Source organism: Castanea sativa, chromosome 11 (genome assembly GCF_040712315.1).
Source record: "Castanea sativa cultivar Marrone di Chiusa Pesio chromosome 11, ASM4071231v1".
Classification (NCBI taxonomy): Eukaryota; Viridiplantae; Streptophyta; class Magnoliopsida; order Fagales; family Fagaceae; genus Castanea; species Castanea sativa.
In genome coordinates, this window is record NC_134023.1 from 102,105 (window position 1) to 124,112 (window position 22,008).

The 22,008-nt window shown below is 39.5% G+C and overlaps 1 protein-coding gene across 1 annotated transcript; it reads right to left on the reverse strand.

Annotated features, from left to right (window-relative positions):
* Nucleotides 1-983: 983 nt before the first annotated feature.
* On the reverse strand, nucleotides 984-20,919 carry LOC142615358 (uncharacterized). The gene is made up of 2 exons (XM_075788108.1): nucleotides 20,756-20,919; nucleotides 984-3,085 (listed from the first exon to the last, which is right to left on the reverse strand). Exons 1-2 carry the CDS (start codon nucleotides 20,772-20,774, stop codon nucleotides 984-986), a joined length of 2,121 nt encoding a protein of 706 aa, XP_075644223.1. The 5' UTR covers nucleotides 20,775-20,919.
* Nucleotides 20,920-22,008: the final 1,089 nt, after the last annotated feature.

Consider the following 22,008-nt stretch of genomic DNA (forward strand, 5'->3'; position numbering starts at 1 on the left):
CTATTCACATTACAATAAACTTAACAAAAAGGGTTATTTCAACACTCCCACTCGTTATTTGGGTTTTTCTTAAATAATTGTGATCCTATCACAACTAATAACCTTGCACTTATTGAAGACTCTAATCTTATTAGAATCACTAACTAAAATGGAAATCCTAAACTATTTAGGATTCCTTAAACTCTAATGGATCAAAAATTAGTTATACAGAACTCTATCCTTAATTTACTAAATAAAAGATTCTAATCTCATTCGAAACTATATACCTTTTAATTAGAATTTTAATCTCATTAAAAACCTCTAATTAAAATAAATTAAGGATTATAAATCATATATCAATTTAGGACTAAGAGTTCTATTTAACTAAAATCTTTGATCTCATCAGGTCTTTTAGTTAGATAATGATTAATGTATGTCTTCAATTTTTTTTAGGACTATAAAATTAATCACACAGACTTGCGTTTTATTAAGGTTTTAACACTTAGTCAAAAACAAGTGAAAATTCAAAATTCAATACCTTCGATCAGTCAAACCTATTACTTGATTGATCGAAAAATGAAAAAATTCATCATAAAGCTTCTGCCTCTTTCGATTGATTTAAAACATCATCCAAGATGTGATGCGGAAAGCCCGGTGCTTTAGGACGTTTGATTTTTTACATATTAAAAGGCAGGGAAATGCCCCTGCCCACCTGTTAGCTCAGCATGCTCAAAATGTTGAGAACGTGATTGTATGGCTAGAGGACAGTGGCACATGCGTGTGCACATGATGTATCTGTTTTACAATGTATTGAATGAAGGTTTGAGTATTTCCCATAAATTAAAAAAAAAAAAAAAAAAAATTGGAACATGCATCACTCTAAACACGCATACATTGACTATATTACATTCATACATGAATAATACCAAGTACATTTATTGACAGATATGTTCAATGTAATTTAAAAACCATGTTTATTCTACCAACATTAAGTTGAAGTTAGTCTACCATGGAATTACATCAGCTACTGCACGACTCCGTGGTATTTGAAAGTGATCAGTTAAGCCATAATGTGCCATGAGAAGCCAAACATGTGTAAGAAGCTCCCCACCTCGCCTCAACTGCTGAGCATGATGTCTTCCTCTGCATAGGCTAGCTGCATGACCCAGCATTTCCATCCAAATATGGGTGATAATGCCCCATTTATTGCCTCCTGTATTTAATGCTTTTGCAAGCTTACAAGCATGGAATATGACAAAACTACTTTTGTCCCCTCCCCTGACACAAAGCATGTCCTCGGTTTTAACTTTTAGCAGCATTTCGGCAGCTTCTTTTGGGCCGATTTCTTTAGCTGGTTTGGACATCTCTTCTTCAATGAAGTTCTTGAGCCCTACATAAAAGTCCTGGAACCTGATGTGCGCCATCCCAATTGGCAACATATTTGGTTGTTTAACTAGAAGGTAGAGCATATATCGCGACACATAGATGCCTCTTGCATGCTGTAACGTAGGTACTTTATCTTCACGTGGCTCATCCTCATAGTCATTGTGGTACAAGATATCTGTAGCAAGATGCCAGATAAGAATACTCTGGTCAAACTCGAACTTGATACTCCACTCAAGATCAGGACGATTGAATTTTTGAAGTGTGCGGCCTCCCCTACGGCCAAACAAATATTTGAGTTCTGTGCTATATTCATTCTCATTCGCCCAATTCCTAAGATATCTCATTTCCCTGTAGAGTCGCACTTTTATGTCGACATAGCTGAGTGAGTTAGTAGTCATACCAAAATGAATCTCTAGCAATTCATCAATGCCTAACATCTTCAGGATTCGATGGCAAGGCAGTTGTTTTTTTAATGAAAGGTTTAGCAGACTCAAATGAGCAACAGAATCTGACCACCTGCGTTTTTTTGGAGCCCAACGTTTAATTGCTCTTAAGATGGTACTCTTCTTATGCTTAATTAACCAATGAATGGTGCGGTCGGAGAGAAGTAGTTGGGCAAATGCACATAACTCCAGAAGTAAAGCGACTGCTAACAATGCAAATGTTATGATAAGATCAATCTCAGAACGGCGATGGTGCTGTTTGTCTCTAACCAAGATCTCAGACCAAGTTAGTATCGCAAATACCACCAAGATAGAAAAGAATCCAATGATTCGTCGAGCAATGCCCATAGAAGTGTAGACTACATTCGCTTTGGTGTACAACATATCGTATATAAACCCAAGTTCAATCTCAACTATCCTGAAAGCTTTTTCAGCTTCCATGTCGTTGTAACGTTCGAAGATTGCCCTACTTGCATCCCTCTCTTGGATCCCAAGTATGAGATCTGCAAAAAGACGTTTGACCATCTCAAGGAAGTTATAGGCCGTAATTATTTCATTTGCATGAGGAACGGATTCATCTGACGATGTATTGGCTGGATGATCCGGCACCTCAACCTCAAGGACCTGGTGTTTTGTGAGATGGTATCCCTTCAGCTGCTTTAGTTTGCAATCTTCCATTATTTTGGATTCATTTGTAGGGATGTCTGGAATTGAGTCCCTAAATCTATTCTCGCTTGCTGAGTAGAGGACCCACACCCTTTCTAAATACTTGACAAGCGCAACAAGGAACATCACAATAAAGAGGAACGAAAGATGAGAGTTTGTCCAGGCCAAGAGCATGATGTAAAATATCGTCATTGCTTGGCTAACTAATCCAAATAAGTGCCTTTTCCACAGCTCATTGTCTTCCATCGAGTAAGCAGTAATGGTATCAGTGCCACCCAAGTGCAACAGGAAAAGGGGTGCCCAAAATGCTTTTAGTTCATACCTGGGATCAAGGTGATCACCCTCATACACTTGTCCTAGATTATTTGAGAGTATGCTAGATGCCATGGTTGCTATGGAGTCGGCAAGTAAGTAGGCTGACCAAACTGTAATTCTTAGCTGAATTCCGACAGAATGCTTTCTGCGATTTCCCAAAAGGATGAGAAATATTTGGGTAAAGAGGCTAAATAGAATCATTCCTCGCAGCTCCCATTCCATCCACAGTCTCCTCCAGCTTGACGGAAACATTTCCATCATCCGCCTATGCTTGATTAAGATCACACTGCCAATAACTGGTTGAAAATTTATAGGCATTGTTAAATGTGGAAAGGAAAGGAAAGAAAATATGATAAACCAAAAAAATCCGAAATTAAAGATACCAATGATAATCATAGAAAGAGATTGTGACCATTAGGCAATCCCTTTCTAGTACCACACAATAAAAAAGCAAATACTCTAATAATCAATAATCACCGTCCCAAAACAAAAACCTCTTGTTCCTTTTGCCAAACCAAGACCAAGAAAATTCTCCAATCTAAGACTATTTTTTACAGCTACTAGCTGTGGGGGGGCCTTTTTATGTTATTGGGTCATGCTACACTACAGCCGGTAGATCTGAGGTAAAAGAGTTGGGACTAACCTAAATGGAACTACACTTTAAGCCAACTTGTGCGCGAATCGAGCCATTCCAATATAGACACATTCTAGCAAAAGCATCGCAGGCTAAGCGTATGGTATGGGCAGGGCAGGAATAGCTGTTACAGATGTTATAGCAAGAGCACAATATGGCAGAATAACTACAATACTAAACAAAATAAATAAGACTAACGCCAATAAGGAAAGTAGCAAATAAAGTTACAGCAGAATAATATAACAAATGGAAATAACACTACGACAAACAACTTAATAACTGAACAGTAACCTAATCACCCAATAAGCATAAATATCAAAAGAAAACTTGTTTGCCAGAAAAATAGGCTTAGCTTCTCAATGGAAGCAAGTCCAAGAAGGGAACCAACACCCAACGTGAGTAACTGCAAGGAAGGTTTCTGCCATAGAAGTTACGCACTTTGAAAAAAGGGCCTAAATGATTTAAGCTCCAATTCTCAATCCCTCAGAGGGTGGATCTATCAAGAGGGAGAGAAATAGGTAGTCTATTGATGCATGTCTCTATTCCTGCCACTTATATCTCTCTAGTTTTCTACATGTTCTTTCTTTTTCTTTATTCTTTCTCTTCTTTCTTTCTACCTCTCTACTCTTTCATTCCTGCCACTTATATCTCTCTAGTCATCAATCTTGCCATTTCAGCTTGCTAGGCTTGTTTCCTTATTCTTGTATTTTTTTCTCCATCTCACCTTCTCTATTGTTGGACTTCTTCTGCTATTGAGCCCTCTGTCAAAAAATGGGCATCAACACCAGCTAGTATGGTTTATTATGGCTAGAGCAATATCGCTTTCAAATGTTATTAAAAAATTAAATGCAAAATGAATAGTGCTAGTGTAAATTTACATTGTTATTGTAGCAACTATGTATTTTTACTCAACTTTGCATAGCTTGATGTGGGTATATTTTAGATTTAATTGACTAAAATGTGGTACTTTTTCAATTATATAAGCACAGATGCGAGTGCTCTTAGGAGAGAGTGGAGCAAGTCATACTATAAACAACATACTCTCTTAAGAAATATGAGACACTTACCCTTTTTTTTTTAGAAACAAATACAGATAGAGAGGTGGGGGATTGAAATTCTAAAACAAAAGAACATCACAAACTCCACTAAAAGAAATACATGGTAACTTTGAAGGGAATGGAGTTCTCCTTAGAGAATTGGAGGCTCTGAGCACTCCGTGAAAATGGGAAGGGAAAACAAAGAGACCTATAGAACACGAAAGTAAGTAAAACCATTCTGTAATTTTGGACATTGAGCAGTACAAAGAAAAAGATGGGTCCTGCTCCTCCACATCTCAGACTTAGAAAGAGAGGAGGACTTACCATTGATTGAAGCTCGGGAGTTGTGGCTTGGTGGAGTATAAGGTGCATCCTTTAGGAAATCTTAAGATTGAACCTTGGTTAAATAGGATAATCAATTAATCCCTAGGAATCCTCATCAGAAAAGAAGGTTTACTGTGATTTGAGAGTTCGCGTTGAGATTAGTATATTTACTAAATAGAGAAAGAAATCAAAATCCTTTTTGTAATAAGAATTGCCAAAAAGGGACGAAGAGAGTTAATCGGAAAAGTGGAAGTCGGATGTAAGCGTATTGCCAAAAAGTACCTCAATATTAAAGGAAATGTTAAGAAATCTAAAGTGTCCCTTAAGCATATAACTATTGAGGTACTAACTGTTGATCGCATGACCAGAATCTGAGACCTCTTTAGCTCATTACATATTTAATTTCTTTCAAGTCATTATATGTTTTGTAAATAAATTTGGTTTTTCTTAAAGACTAAAAGGCATGAGGTTCATTTTTGTGCACATATATAAAATTTATCTTATCCTATACATATAAGTGAAATCGCACATTAGATACTAATGAAAATAATGAGCGGTTAATATAACATAATTGAGCTCATATTCATTAGAGTTTAGCATTTTGAGTTAAGTGGTGTTCTTGTATGTGTTAATAATTACTCAATTGAAGTCTTATGATTTAAAAATATGAACAGTGTTGTGAACAAATGTTTTTGGTGAAAAGTCACATAAAATCTTTGAGCCTGCCCCTCCTGCTGATCCCGCCCAAGATATTCCAGACTGGAGTGCTCCAGTTCAATTGTCTTTAACAACCAAAAATATTGAAAGAAGAACAGAAAATCCGAAACCTACTATTTAACCACCAAAATCGGGAATCGTAACGGCTCAACCGATTTTTGAACGATTCTGTTAAGATGCCAAAATGCATTCGTGTTTGTCAGAAATCTTCTAATTCTGCACTCTCTAATCCCAAAGTCATAGTTGTTAAAGCAATCAGAGGCACTTTTGATCTTAGTTTTTGTTTTTTAATCCCCTGAAATAATTATAAATAGAAAGAAAAAGAACATTTAGTTGCAACTCACAACACCCACAACATATCTACAGATTTTGACTTGCAAACCTTAATCATAGTTTCAACTTACAACTCCTATATGGAGGCACCACCACAGATTTCAAGTGTGCCGTGAGAGAGAGAACGAGAGAGAGAAATTTAGATTTGAAATTTGTAGTGATGGAGGTTTGAAATCTAGAAATTTAAATTAATGAGAGCAAGGGAGCGGCTAAGAGATATGAGTCTGTGAGAGAGAGAGAGAGAGAGAGAGGGAGAGAAATTTAGATCTGGCCTGAGAGCAAGCAGGCCACTGGGCTGCACTTACTAATGCTTATACTTTAGTGTTTGGGAAAATGGGCTTTTGTTCTTATTTTTTAAAATATTTAGCACAATGTTCCTATTTTGAAACTATTTATCAAAATGCCCTTCTTTTCGAAATTCAATTTTACCAAAATCGAGTTTTTATATAAAACTCGATATCTTCAAAATTGAGTTATATGTATATTTTTAATTGAAACTCGACATTAGCAATGTCAAGTTTCACTTAAATATTTAAAAAATTAAGTGGCAAAATATGTATAGAACTCAACATTGACCTGTAACTTGATTTTTTTAAAATCAAGTTTCAAAACAAGGACATGGTGCTTAATAGTTTCAAAACAGAGATATTATGCTAGATATTTTAAAAAATAAGGGCAAAAGCCCATTTTCCCCTTAGTATTTATAGGGGCATTTGGTTTAGGGTTGTGGATAACTGGATTTTTTTTTTCTTTTTTTTTTTTTTTTCTTATTTAAGGAAATGATATTAGTTTGTGTAGTGGATTGTTTTGGTCCTTTTGGACCTTTGGTAAAGTAGCACAACTGCACAAGCAACTAAAGTAAGTCACGAGCACGACTTCTTTTCTTTCTTTTTTTGTATTTTTGCCTTTTTTTTCTAAGAGGATTATTTTTTGTTAATTAAATGAAATAACTTAAAATTTACTTGACTTTTCTTTAAAATGAATTTATAAAAAACCAACTACTACACTTTTTTTGTATTTTTGCCTTTTTTTTCTAAGAGGATTATTTTCTTATATTAATAATTTCATAATATAATTTGTGACTTGTGAGATCAACAACTACACTTTTTTCTTTTTTCTTTTATTTTTATAATCAACAATTACAATTTATGTCGTAAAAGTAAATAAAGACTTTTATACAAGCTTTCAAGATGGATAGTGAGTCCAACTTTTTTTTTTTTTTTTTGGTAGTGATGACCATATAATGCACTTAAAGATGGTGTGGGGAGTAAAAGGACCCAAGCGGGCATTTGGGCCCTTGGGCTCTAGCAAGGAGGGCCGATCTGTTCTTGAACTAAGAATTTGTTAGTACTGTGAATCGGCCCATACGCCGAGGGTCCGAGGACACATCCGAGGGTGAGTTTCTCCTCGGACAGACCCAAGAAAACTTGTAGATTCACTACGAAGGTCAAGGCAGAACTTTGGAAAGACTGTTGGTTAAGAGGGGGAAACCCTGAACCTTCTAGATACACCGATGTTAGAAGAATATCATGAGCAAAGGCTGCCACCTCCACATTAAAGACTCTGTACCTATCTCCCTGGCCGCATTAATGGGGAAGTGACCCCTGAACAGTAGAGCTGAAACTTCTGGTCACTATTCAAAGGCACTAAGGGAAGAAATATCTAGGGGGAGGGGGTTTGAGCAACAGGTGGATAAAGCATTAGAAAAAGAAGTATTTAAGGGGGTGAAGGCCAAAGAAAAGGGGGCCAGTCTGTAACTAAGAAAGAGATTCAGAATTGTAATCTTTAAGAAAGAAAGAGAAATAATATAGCAGTAGCCCTCGGCTCATGTCCGAGGAGGTCCATTGGAAATTATCATTCATTATTTACAAGCGTTTGCACACCAAAGCCTGTTATCAAGTTCTCAGTACCTTTAATCTAGATTTCAAGCCCACGCTCTACAAATTTCATTGTTTAAGGCTCATTGGGCCTGAGCCCATAATTTTCTTTGGGTCCAGGTGCAATTGTGCACTTACAATTGGCGCCGTCTGTGGGAATCTAGTCTGAAAGGAGCTGGGATACTATGGTAGGAATAGGCTCACACCATGCAGAGTCTCGAGGATCACAACCGGAGGATCTTTTCGAGCGTCTTGAGCGCCGAATGGATCGTGAGGGAAGTGTCCATACAGAATACCCTAGGGCTAGCCATACTCATGGCGAGGGCAGCGCCACCCAAGAGGATGGTGCTAAAGCCATGCAGAAGGAGATTAATCGTTTGAAAAGAAAACTGCACCGCGCCAGATGTAAGCCTTCACCGTCCTCGTCTAATCCTTCTTCAGTGGAGGTCCGGGGAGGTAGTTACAGCTCGGGGTCATACTCAACCCCCAGTGCAATGTCCTCTTGTGAGGAGGACGACCCGCCAGCTTGCAAACACAAGAAACTTCCTTCCAGGGGCTTGGGGAACGATGCTATGAGTCGGGCGTTGCACCAACTCTCCAAATCTCCATTTTTCACAGAGGATTGAGAAAGGGAGGCTTCCCAGGAGGTTTACCCAGCCCACCTTTACCATCTACAATGGCCGGACTGATCCGATGGAGCACGTGAGTCACTTTAACCAGAGGATGGCGGTGCACTCTCATAACGAGACCCTGATGTGTAAAGTTTTCCCCTCTAGCTTGGACCTGTTGCTATGAGGTGGTTTAACGGCCTTAAATCGGGGTCTATAGGTTCGTTCGGGGAGCTTACTAGAGCATTCGCTTCGCGGTTTATCACGTGTAGCAGAGTGCCTCGGCCATTGGACTCGCTGTTATCCATGACCATGAGGGAAGGGGAGACGTTGAAAGCATACTCCGACCGATACTGGAAGATGTTTAACGAGATAGATGGTGATTTTGATGAGGTGGCGCTCAATACCTTTAAGGTAGGTCTTCCTACTGATCACGATTTGAGGAAGTCCTTGACCAAAAAGCCCGTCCGCAACGTACGTCGCCTCATGGATCGTATTGATGAATACAAAAGAGTAGAGGAAGATCAGCAGCAAGGAAAGGGTAAGGAGAAGGTAATCCCGCAGAAGAGAATGGATTTCAGGTCAGACAGATACCACAACAACAAGCCGAGGACAAGATCCGAGGAGAATGGAGTAAAGAAAAAGAATAAGAACTTACAAGTTTGAAGTTGTGCGAGTTTCCACGGATTTCTGCAGAGAAAAGGTGATTACTGATGTTTTGATGGGATTAGCCTCTGAAGAAATAAATGAAGGCGCAGGTTCCCAAAGCGTCACGACGTGCGGGAAGCGGCCTCGAAATTGTATTCGTCCCGCCCAAATTTTCAGGGGGTAACAAGGGCCATTGGATGCTCATCTCACCGTTGAACGTGGGGGACAAGGTGTAACTTACGATAATAAATGCGCGCGTTTTTTAAATTAAAAAACCGCCAAATGGCATCCTCTAGAACGCGAAACGATCTCCACACGCGTAGTTTATTTACAAAACGTGTGGGGTAAGTCCTCGGTGGATCAAAACCCTATTTTTCTCCTCGGATGCTGAAAAATAAAGTTTTGAGGGGCTATTGTGGGGAGTAAAAGGACCCAAGTGGGCATTTGGGCCCTTGGGCTCTAGCAAGGAGGGCCGATCTGTTCTTAAACTAAGAATTTGTTAGTACTGCGAATCGGCCCATACGCCGAGGGTCCGAGGACACATCCGAGGGTGAGTTTCTCCTCGGACAGACCCAAGAAAACTCGTAGATTCACTACAAAGGTCAAGGCAGAACTCTGGAGAGACTATTGGTTAAGAGGGGGAAACCCTGAACCTTCTAGATATACCGATGTTAGAAGAATATCATGAGCAAAGGCTGCCACCTCCACATTAAAGACTCTGTACCTACCTCCCTGGCCGCATTAATGGGGAAATGACCCCTGAACAGTAGAGCTGAAACTTCTGGTCACTATTCAAAGGCACTAAGGGAAGAAATATCTAGGGGGAGGGGGTTTGAGCAACAGGTGGATAAAGCATTAGAAAAAGAAGTATTTAAGGGGGTGAAGGCCAAAGAAAAGGGGGCCAGTCTGTAACTAAGAAAGAGATTCAGAATTGTAATCTTTAAGAAAGAAAGAGAAATAATATAGCAGTAGCCCTCGGCTCATGTCCGAGGAGGTCCATTGGCAATTATCATTCATTATTTACAAGCGTTTGCACACCAAAGCCTGTTATCAAGTTCTCAGTACCTTTAATCTAGATTTCAAGCCCACGCTCTACAAATTTCATTGTTTAAGGCTCATTGGGCCTGAGCCCATAATTTTCTTTGGGTCCAGGTGCAATTGTGCACTTACAATTGGCGCCGTCTGTGGGAATCTAGTCTGAAAGGAGCTGGGATACTATGGTAGGAATAGGCTCACACCATGCAGAGTCTCAAGGATCACAACCGGAGGATCTTTTCGAGCGTCTTGAGCGCCGAATGGATCGTGAGGGAAGTGTCCATACAGAATACCCTAGGGCTAGCCATACTCATGGCGAGGGCAGCGCCACCCAAGAGGATGGTGCTAAAGCCATGCAGAAGGAGATTAATCGTTTGAAAAGAAAACTGCACCGCGCCAGATGTAAGCCTTCACCGTCCTCGTCTAATCCTTCTTCAGTGGAGGTCCGGGGAGGTAGTTACAGCTCGGGGTCATACTCAACCCCCAGTGCAATGTCCTCTTGTGAGGAGGACGACCCGCCAGCTTGCAAACACAAGAAACTTCCTTCCAGGGGCTTGGGGAACGATGCTATGAGTCGGGCGTTGCACCAACTCTCCAAATCTCCATTTTCACAGAGGATTGAGAAAGGGAGGCTTCCCAGGAGGTTTACCCAGCCCACCTTTACCATCTACAATGGCCGGACTGATCCGATGGAGCACGTGAGTCACTTTAACCAGAGGATGGCGGTGCACTCTCATAACGAGACCCTGATGTGTAAAGTTTTCCCCTCTAGCTTGGACCTGTTGCTATGAGGTGGTTTAACGGCCTTAAATCGGGGTCTGTAGGTTCGTTCGGGGAGCTTACTAGAGCATTCGCTTCGCGGTTTATCACGTGTAGCAGAGTGCCTCGGCGATTGGACTCGCTGTTATCCATGACCATGAGGGAAGGGGAGACGTTGAAAGCATACTCCGACCGGTACTGGAAGATGTTTAACGAGATAGATGGTGATTTTGATGAGGTGACGCTCAATACCTTTAAGGTAGGTCTTCCTACTGATCACGATTTGAGGAAGTCCTTGACCAAAAAGCCCGTCCGCAACGTACGTCGCCTCATGGATCGTATTGATGAATACAAAAGAGTAGAGGAAGATCAGCAGCAAGGAAAGGGTAAGGAGAAGGTAATCCCGCAGAAGAGAATGGATTTCAGGTCAGACAGATACCACAACAACAAGCCGAGGACAAGATCCGAGGAGAATGGAGTAAAGAAAAAGAATAAGAACTTACAAGTTTGAAGTTGTGCGAGTTTCCACGGATTTCTGCAGAGAAAAGGTGATTACTGATGTTTTGATGGGATTAGCCTCTGAAGAAATAAATAAAGGCGCAGGTTCCCAAAGCGTCACGACGTGCGGGAAGCGGCCTCGAAATTGTATTCGTCCCGCCCAAATTTTCAGGGGGTAACAAGGGCCGTTGGATGCTCATCTCACAGTTGAACGTGGGGGACAAGGTGTAACTTACGATAATAAATGCGCGCGTTTTTGAAATTAAAAAACCGCCAAATGGCATCCTCTAGAACGCGAAACGATCTCCACACGCGTAGTTTATTTACAAAACGTGTGGGGTAAGTCCTCGGTGGATCAAAACCCTATTTTTCTCCTCGGATGCTGAAAAATAAAGTTTTGAGGGGCTATTGTGGGGAGTAAAAGGACCCAAGTGGGCATTTGGGCCCTTGGGCTCTAGCAAGGAGGGCCGATCTGTTCTTGAACTAAGAATTTGTTAGTACTGCGAATCGGCCCATACGCCGAGGGTCCGAGGACACATCCGAGGGTGAGTTTCTCCTCGGACAGACCCAAGAAAACTCGTAGATTCACTACAAAGGTCAAGGCAGAACTCTGGAGAGACTATTGGTTAAGAGGGGGAAACCCTGAACCTTCTAGATATACCGATGTTAGAAGAATATCATGAGCAAAGGCTGCCACCTCCACATTAAAGACTCTGTACCTACCTCCTTGGCCGCATTAATGGGGAAATGACCCCTGAACAGTAGAGCTGAAACTTCTGGTCACTATTCAAAGGCACTAAGGGAAGAAATATCTAGGGGGAGGGGGTTTGAGCAACAGGTGGATAAAGCATTAGAAAAAGAAGTATTTAAGGGGGGTGAAGGCCAAAGAAAAGGGGGCTAGTCTGTAACTAAGAAAGAGATTCAGAATTGTAATCTTTAAGAAAGAAAGAGAAATAATATAGCAGTAGCCCTCGACTCATGTCCGAGGAGGTCCATTGGCAATTATCATTCATTATTTACAAGCGTTTGCACACCAAAGCCTGTTATCAAGTTCTCAATACCTTTAATCTAGATTTCAAGCCCACGCTCTTCAAATTTCATTGTTTAAGGCTCATTGGGCCTGAGCCCATAATTTTCTTTGGGTCCAGGTGCAATTGTGCACTTACAGATAGCTATGCCACTAATTGTTTTGTTGGATGATATTGTAAAGTTAATATGCTTAGTAACATTTTTTTTTATTTAATTTAAGGGGTGAAAACTCACTGAATTTTTTTTTTATAAACAATTTATTGTATAATTTTTTTATATAAGTAATAATAATAGTTGTACAATACACCAGCCAAGGCATAGAGAAATGCTAAAATGGCTGGATCCAGGCTCTACACATGAAATGGCTGTGAGCAAGGAAAAGGAACGTTGGCTGGGAGAAAGGATCTTTGGTCCATGCGAACGGCCTGACCATCTTGGAGAAGAGTAAGATTTGCACCTGACATGGATACCCAGCACTCTTAAAAGGGAGATAGTGACCCTCTTTGGTCAAAGGTTATGAAATCCTTCCCTCCCATTGGTTGTGCTTGTGTTGGACCATTGTTGGGGACATGTGCATTACTCTCAATGCCCTTGATGCCCCTTTCCTTGTCCAAGAATTGCTCCCCATGTAGTGGCAGTGTCACCTTTCACGCCGTTATACTAACCTTGGTGTGCTTACTCTCTCTCCTACAGCCACTACATTGTACAACAGTTGTATTAGGGTTCCAAAGGGGGAATCATAGTTTGACATCTGTCTTGTGCACCTAGCAACATTCCTCGGACTATAAGAGGAACATGTTGCTAGATTATTAGGGCAAGAACCAGGAAAGGACATTAGAGAAAAGGGTAGAAATTTTGTAAGAAAGTGAGGTAGAGAAAAGACCTCTCATTTAGTAAGAACATCATCACTATACAAGGGAAACCTCCATTTTCATATAATAGAAAGCTTAACAGAGTAAGGGACATTCACCCTTACTCACCCATGGTTTTTTATCCCTTTCAAAGGGTTTTTCACATACATCATATTGTCATCTTTAATTTTATTGCACTACTTTCTTTCTCTTTCGAAGTTATGATGTTAAAGCTTCCATTTTTATCATTCTTGAGCTTTTTCATCAAAATGTACTGTTAGATATCTCATACACTTTTCATACGAGTTTACAAATCTAACTTGCACATAAAATAGTATTAATCATGAAGAAAGAATGAATACAGCAAGTATAAGGCGTTCATGATGGTGAACACAAGAAAAAACAACAAACAACAACAAAGATAGAAAAAGCAGCTTAAGGGATGATACTAAGGGAAGAAAGAAACTCAATGATGGAAGAACAAGACGAAGAACCCCAATACCAAGACCAGTCAAACAGAGTACTCTAGCATAGAGCTTGTAACTGAACAATCGATTTCTCTTTAGCCTCAAAAGAGCGTCGATTTCTTTCCATCCAAACAACCCACATCAAACAACCAAAAACTATATTCCAAATGTCCAAAGTAAGTTTCTGTAGCTAAAAACTCCAACAAGGCACCGAACTCTCCATAGAACCTAGCATGACCTGTTGGATCCCAAATACCTGTAACATTTGTACCCACAACAAGTGAGCTACAAGACAGTGTAGGAGAAGATGTGTTAGGGACATATTTGATGTAATTGGCTAATCTTTTGATAGAACACACTTTACTTGTAGTTGGGTAGATCTAGGATGAGTTCAGTACTTCAAGAAACAAGTGTTCAAGTTTAGTATTAAAGCCATGCAAATCTGACCAAGAAACAAGTGAAAAATTTGTTGTTCATTAAAGCTTGACAGCAGTCTCAACAGAAAGACTTCTATCGAGATTTAATGTTGAAGCTCAACAAAAGCTCGACACAAACTGTATCTGTCGAGAATTACGAGATCAGGTTTTCTAGATCTGATTACAGTCATATCCATGAGTATTTATGTAGGGTTTCTTTTCTCACAAAGCTAGACATATATAAGGATAATTTTAAGAGCCGTCATGAAAATGCAAGGTGATGCAAAGTGATTATACATGCATATTGTGACCGAAGACAGAAATTGCTCTAGTTCATCCTATTCTTCGTAAAAGCTACTGCGTCTTTACGCCAAGGGTTTTGTGACCAAGGAGCTTCCTAATCTTCACTGTTGGATGAACTGAAGAACTTTGCAGCCAACAACATCTTCAAATTGCTGAAGTTAGTCACGTACTAGGATCCGTGCAAAAGGGTGGCGTTTATATATTCAAGAGTTCAAAGGTTCAGAAACGATAGAAGGTTTCTGCTGTAAGTTCATCTACGGGAATTTTAGAGTCTAGGGACAAAGGTTTTGTACTAGATCTAAAACTTCTCTTTACTATAGTGAATTGCTTTTCGGGAAGGTTTCCCCCTATGTTTTTTTACTGTGAAACTAGTTTGTTTCATTGGTATTCTTGGGTGATCATATCTTGTCTTATTTACTATTCCATTATATGATATTGATGTTTGTTTGGTTTAACAAGGTTTATTCATAATAAATCTAATTAACAACTTGGGTTAAAAACTTATTAATTCTATCAACCGGGGTGTAAATTTCCCAACAAGTGGTCATGGATCGTGGACAATCCCTTTTGATTCCTCCTTTATTTGATGGCACTGATTATGCGTACGGGAAAGTTCATATGAAAGTTTTTTTACAGGCTCAAGGTGAAAAAGTAGGGAAAGCTGTTGAAGTTGGCTGGATTAAACCAAAGGAAGCACCGGTGGATTGGGATGAAGCAATAATCAAAGTGGCAAATTTCAACAGTAGGGCCTTGAATGCTTTGTTTAGAGGGGTGACCAATGAGAAATTCAAGAAAATATCATCCACGGCTTCTAGATCAAAGACTATCTTTGTGCCCTAATCTAAGAAAGGTGATAAAGGTATAAAATCCAAAATTGATTTGGCTAATTCTAAATCCTTTGTTAGATCTCAGTCTAGGAAGTGTAGTAGTTCAAAACGTACTCATGTTTGTCACCATTGCGGTGTTTCTGGACACATTTGTCCTAATTGCTTTAAGTTGTATCCTCAAAAGCAAGTGTCCAAACGGTCACAGGTTTCCTCTCAAGGAACTACGCCTTTGTTTGGAGAGTAATTAAAAGTTTTGAGCTTTTTAACTCAATTTCAAGAGAATTCTAATTCTTCTATGTCCTTTAGTAGACATACTAGGACACGTGCATTTTCATCTTCACGGCCAAAGACTCGCGTTGTGTGGGTGAGAAAGGAGCCTAAAACTCAATTGTCCTTTCTATCTATCCTCTACTTTAATTCTTTCTATTTAAAGTAGAACTCTCTTCGCTTGATTTCTTATCTGCTTTTGGAATCATGCTTGATTTCTTATTTACTATTCCGCTACATGATATTGACATGATGTTGATGTTTGTTTGGTTTAGCAAGGTTTATTAATAATAAATCTGATTAACAAATTGAGTTTAAAACTTGTTAATTCTATCAACTAAGGTCTAAATGATCCACAGATTTCTCATTACAGCAGGACATGCAACATCGATTTGCCAAAGAGAGACCCTAGAGCTTTAGATTATCCAAGGTAAATATCCAACCATGAACTGCTGTCCACATGAAAAGAGCCACCCTATTAGGAGCCTTAACCTTCCAAGGGAAACTAGGGATAGAACCACCCTGAATCTTATTGTAATAGGACTGAATATCAAACTTGTCATTCCCATTAAGACACCAATGTGAACTGTCACACCCAACACCCCTAGGAATCCGAGCTAGAGTGAAATCGAGGATAGAGAAGGCAGTTTCTAATTCCCTCTCGTGAAAGTCCCTATAAAATCTCAAATTCCAAAATCTATCATTTCCACCCTCCTGATGACACAATACATCAGATATGCAAGCTTCCTTGTCATTTGAACACGCATATAACTAAGGGTTAAGCATTTTAAGTGAGATCTCCCCTACCCACCTATCACGACAAAAAAGAATATGAGAGCCATCGCCCACCACTAGGGCCAAATGTTTGGAGAATCTCTCTCAACCTTCACTAATACCACACCAAAGACCACACCCATGGGCCTTTCTACATATTTTAGTATTCCACCCTCTTAACCCTCTCCATATTTAACGGTGATAACCCTTCGCCAAAGATGGTTTCCTTCTTGTCCAAATCTCCATAACCACTTTCCTAGTAGGGCTTGATTGAAATGCACTAACTTCCTAATCCCCAAACCACCCATCTCTAAAGGTGAACACACCCTCTCCCAAGCCACTAAAAAATATTTGAAACACTCCTCTGAAGACCCCATAAAAAGTTCCTCTGAATACGTTCCAACCTATCAACCATAGCTACAGGGATGGTAAATTAGGAAAGATAATATGTAGGTAGACTAGAAAGGGTGTTCTTCAAAAGCGTGATTCTACCACCCTTAGACAAATACAGACGCTTCCAGCCTGAAAGTTTCTTCTCCATCTTTTCCGAATTAGGATTCTAAATGGATATTGTCTTATATAGAGTACCCAACGACATTCCCAAATACTTCATAGGTAGGCTGTCTGCCCCCTCCATGTCTGTCAAAACTTGGATGACTTATTTCGAGAACTCCCTCTTTACGGACAACCTTTCATCCTCCCCTATACAAGCAAAATCCAACCCATCCACAGTTGGACACCACGAATCTGTCTCTAGATAAAGATCTTGATAGAATTGGACCACATGAGAACGTACAATAGGTTCATCCTCATACAACACCATCTACCTCTTTGCTTCTAATGTGATTAGCTCTTTTATGAGAATTCGCTAATCTATGAAAGAAGCATGTGTTATCTCCCTTCTTCACATACAGTGCACGAGACTTTCATCTCCAAAAAGTCTCTTCCAAAGTAGCTAAAACGTTAATATCACCTTTAACCTGCGTTTAGCAAGATTGTTCCTCATGTGAAAGGCCCAATAGTTCTTCCTTAGCATCTAGACCCAACAATTCAATCAACAAACTCTTCTTCCTAAAAGCCAAACTTCCAAATTCCTCCTTATTCCACTTCTTTAGGTCTTCTTTAAGAGCCTTTAATTTCTGAGCTAGAACAAAACTTGGAGAGCCCATAAAGCAATACCCATTCCACCATTACTGAACTTTCTCAACAAAAACCTCAACTTTTAGCCACATATTCTCAAACTTAAAAGCACACCACCCCCTACCAACACCACCAACTTCCACCAAAAGAGGACAATGGTCAAAAATAACACGAGGAACCACCCTTTGAGACACATTTTTAAAATGATCCACCCAATCCATAGATACCAAAGTCCTGTCAATACGGGACATAAACTTCGGTTCTGAAGTCTATGTCCGGTATTGATAGGACTTTGGTATTTGTGGATTGGGTGAAAGATGCCCCTTCTGATGGTAAATCCACTAGGTAATTATTCTCTATAAAATCTTAAAAAGCAAACATGGCTGGGCTGAAAGACTTCTAACCAAGCCTCTCACAAGGATATCAAATGATGTTGAAGTCTCCAAATAATAACCAAGCCATGGTCCATCGAACACGCACTCTAGATAACTTCTCCCACAAAGCAGCCCTATGTTGGTCTGCATTTGGACCATAAATACCAGAATAGACTCATTCAAAACTATCCAATACTCCCTTAAGAAGTACAATAACCGAGAACTGACCAACAAAAATATCAATTTTCTCAACCACCTACTTATCCCAAAGCAACAGAACCCCCTCAGATGTTTGAACCGCATTTAGGACAACCCAATCAATGAAAGGACTACCCCATAAGCTTCGCACAACAGTAGAATTTAATGAAGAAAGTTTAGTTTCTTGGACGCATACTATATCACACCACCATTCCTTAAGGAGATTCTTACAAATCTCCCTCTTCTGAGGATTATTCAATCCCCTAACATTCCAAGAAAGAAGTATTAAAGTCATTTATAACTACCAATAGCCCCCAAACCATTTGACGAACCTCTATTACAAGAAGAGGACCCATCATAATTTACTGTGGATACTAGACCCTGAAGTTCTCTAAGACCTTTCTGACCTAATTTAATATGTCTCCAAATACACCCATTATTTATAACCTCAAGACATTCTTGTTCCAGTAAATGAAATAAAGCCACACACTAAGCTTCATGTCTTACAATAGGAAAACCCACCATTTTGCAGAAACTTGTCATCATTGTAGAGACCCATTCGACTGTTCCACCCTAGTCGCCTTAAAATTAGTCTCTTCATCAACCATCAACAACAGCTTTTCCTTGATTACCCAAGGATCCCACCAAGATAGCAGTACACATTCCAGAGGACACCTCTCTTTTTCCCTACTAACAGAAACACTAGTGTCAACCCCACTTTGTTTCCATGAAAGAAACAGAATCTCTGACTCACCATTTTACAACCCATCTATAGACTCAACACCCGACAACATCATACCTATTTAGGTAGCAACCCCCTCTTTGACACTCTCGGGATAGGCCTTCGTAATTACTTCCTCCTCCTCCTCCTCCTCGGACCAAGGATCCACCTCCCCATCAAAGTTAGACAATTTTGAAAAATGATTTGAAGCTTCCCACTAAGAACGATGAAAAGCCCATTGATAATTGCCGATCAAAGGCAAGACTTCCAGCGTCGACAACCTAAACCCACAACTTCAAAAGGCCTAGGTTGTTGCGGCTCTACTGTGATTCTCGGATCATCCCCAAAATATCTTTCGACTTACCTTTTGGGTTAGCCACTTGGGCTTTGGCTTGCCCAGATAAGATTTTTAAAACCTCATGCCCATATTTATTGGGCCTATGAGAAGCATTTGGGTCCTTCCAAGATACAACATGTTTCCCCTCATCTAATTTAAACACTCTCAACGCCAAGTTGGCAGAATTCAACTTAAAATTAAAAACTCACGTGTGGGTCTGCCATTTTTATTAGAAACAGCAACAGCAGAATCACCCTTAATCATGTTATGCCCCAAAATAGCTCCAGAATTTTGAAAATTCCTTGTCTTCTGCCAATTACCATAATTGGTTATTTTCTTCCCATTTTGACCACCTCCATCCGTCGAACCACCGCCAGCAACACCATCAGAAGTCATCCCTTCCCCCAATACAGTATTCTCACTTGATAAAAACCTATCTAATTCTTTTGTAAACAAACACCACCCAGAACGGTTTGAGCTAGCTAGTATCATAATAGAACCACGGCGAGCTCAACCATAATACACAGCTATGTCCACAAAAAGACCAGCCTTATCCGATTTTCCCTGGAACTCAAAAACTTATTGTTTTCTCTATAATGTTTGCACAAATAATCATTTCCTAGAACACAATCTTGAATATCGACGAAACAAGAGAGAATCCATTCCAATCCTTTACACCCTACCAAACGGAACTTTTGATATTCCGGCGACTCTCATGGGTAGCATAAGAATTAGCCCGCCCGCCATCAAAAGAGAGAAAAAAATTTACTATCTATGCGAAAAGAACCTTTACTACCCCATCTGCCCCCAGGAAGAGATTTAGAAGTTGTGTTATGGGAAGGCAATTTGGTAGGATTAAATGGGGTGGGTGATACAGTAGTGATTGACCTGGGCGCTAACAATGGTTGTAAAGGCAGGTTAGATAAGGGTGGGATAGTCGGTGAAGAAGGTGGACAAAAAAGTGACATGGAAAAAAGCCAAAAGGTGATGGAAACTGAGTTAAGAAGAAACACGGAAGAGGTGGCTGGCTGAAAGGGGGTGGTAGAAAGGGGAGCAGAGGTTGGAATGGTGGTGACTGTGAGGTAGGCTGGGGAAGATGGGGTGGATGGGTACGGGGGACAGCGTGGAGCTCATCATCTTACTACCTGCAGTTTTTTCAGGGAAGTGGTTTTCCTATTAACCCTAATCATCGCTGCCACGTTAGCAATCAGAGATGCAATTACCAACTCTTTCCCAACATAATCTAGCGGGATTGGCACAGCACCAAAACCACCTTGTTCCAAATCAATTTGAATCTGCCCAAGAAAAGCCAAATTTTCTATATATTATAATTAGATATATTATTAGTTATAAATTTATTATATATTTTTATAATTTTGAAATTATTAATTATTTATTATTTATGATGTTCGACCACCCGTCGGACCTTGGTTGGACCTAAGAACCGGAGGAGTTCGAAGATAAATTAACATTATAACAAACAATGTCTCTGCCCTAACATATGGAGCAAGCTGCAAAGCGGTTTATAGAGTATCTCCATGAAAAAGTTCATGATGCCTTGCATAGGGTAGAAGATTTCTCCTCAAAAAGGCAATATGTAATTATAAGTAGCTTTTCTCTTCAGAATTTATGCTCACGATTTGAGGTATGTTCTCACTATTCCCTAGTTTTTTCACTTCGTAATATTTAGTTTATTTACTACTATTCCAGATAATCAACAATCAATAGTTTCCAAGTAAAATAATATATGAAAACGAAAATTGAAGGCATGCTCAATGGGATAATAATGTACCTGCATGCATCATCATCATTGGCGATTTTGCTTCCAGAATAACTGAAATTGATCAATCCTTTCTTTCAAGTGGGTACTTTCTCAACTATTGTTTCGTTTGAAATTGCGTGTGGCCAAGAAGTGAAACAGAGGGGCAAAAAATCTTGCTTCACGACGAGAGAGATCTGGTTTGCCCAAAAGCCAGTGGGTTCATTTGCAAAATCAATTATAACCACAGAGGGAGAGAGAATGGTAAAGGTATGGTAAGCAGAAATGATGGTAAGTGTGCTGTGTGACACACCACGCTACACATAAGAAGAAAAGAAATTCCAAAGAACTTTTACATGTCTAGTCCACTAGCATTGATACTATTAGCTTAGAGCATCAGCAGTGATTATTTCAATTCTATCCTATTTTACCATCTAAAACATTATTTTATCAATCATACAATACCATTTTCCAATACACCTAACATCTCAACTTTTATTTTTCTATTTTACTCATTAAAATAATATATCTTCACAATATCGTTGTCAAAACCCATGCCCCACCGTCGTCAACAAAAAATCCAAGGTCTGCGACGAAACCAGATCACAACAAAAAATCCATACCAGAAACCAGATCGCAACCTAGACCTCTCTAACATCTACGACAAAATCCTCAAGCTCCTTGACACCAGACTCATCCCCTCTGCTATCACGGGTGACTCCAAGGTCTTCTACCTCAAGCCCCAGCACCAGTGCAAGCTTTGAATATGGAGAGAGAGATGAAGTGAGAGTCAGAATGAGAGAGAGAGAGGTGAGAGACCATGGAGAGAGAAAATACATAAAATATTAATATATTTTTTACCATTGAACTACAGTGCGATTCTAAGTTTAGAATCGCAATGTAGCACAATTGTACTTTTTTTGCAATAGTGCTTGTTTACAACATTTAATTGAGTGTACATTTTGGGCCTCAATTGTAAAATAGGCCTACATTTGGGCCTCAATTATTTTTATAATTTTCCCAATAAATGTAAATGTTTAATTTTCCGATTTGGGTATTTCATAACGTTATTGAAAAATTATCATAGTTTTTGTGTTCGGATATAGCTATTTCTTGTAAAGTATTTGGGATATTCAATTATGTGTTAAAATTGATTAGGAATTCATAACCCTATATTATATTTTGATTAGGAATCCATAACCCTATACTATATTATAAATATAGTTTTTTTAGGGATTAATTGTTACCATGCAACTCACGACTGAAAATTTGTATCTTTCATTCCT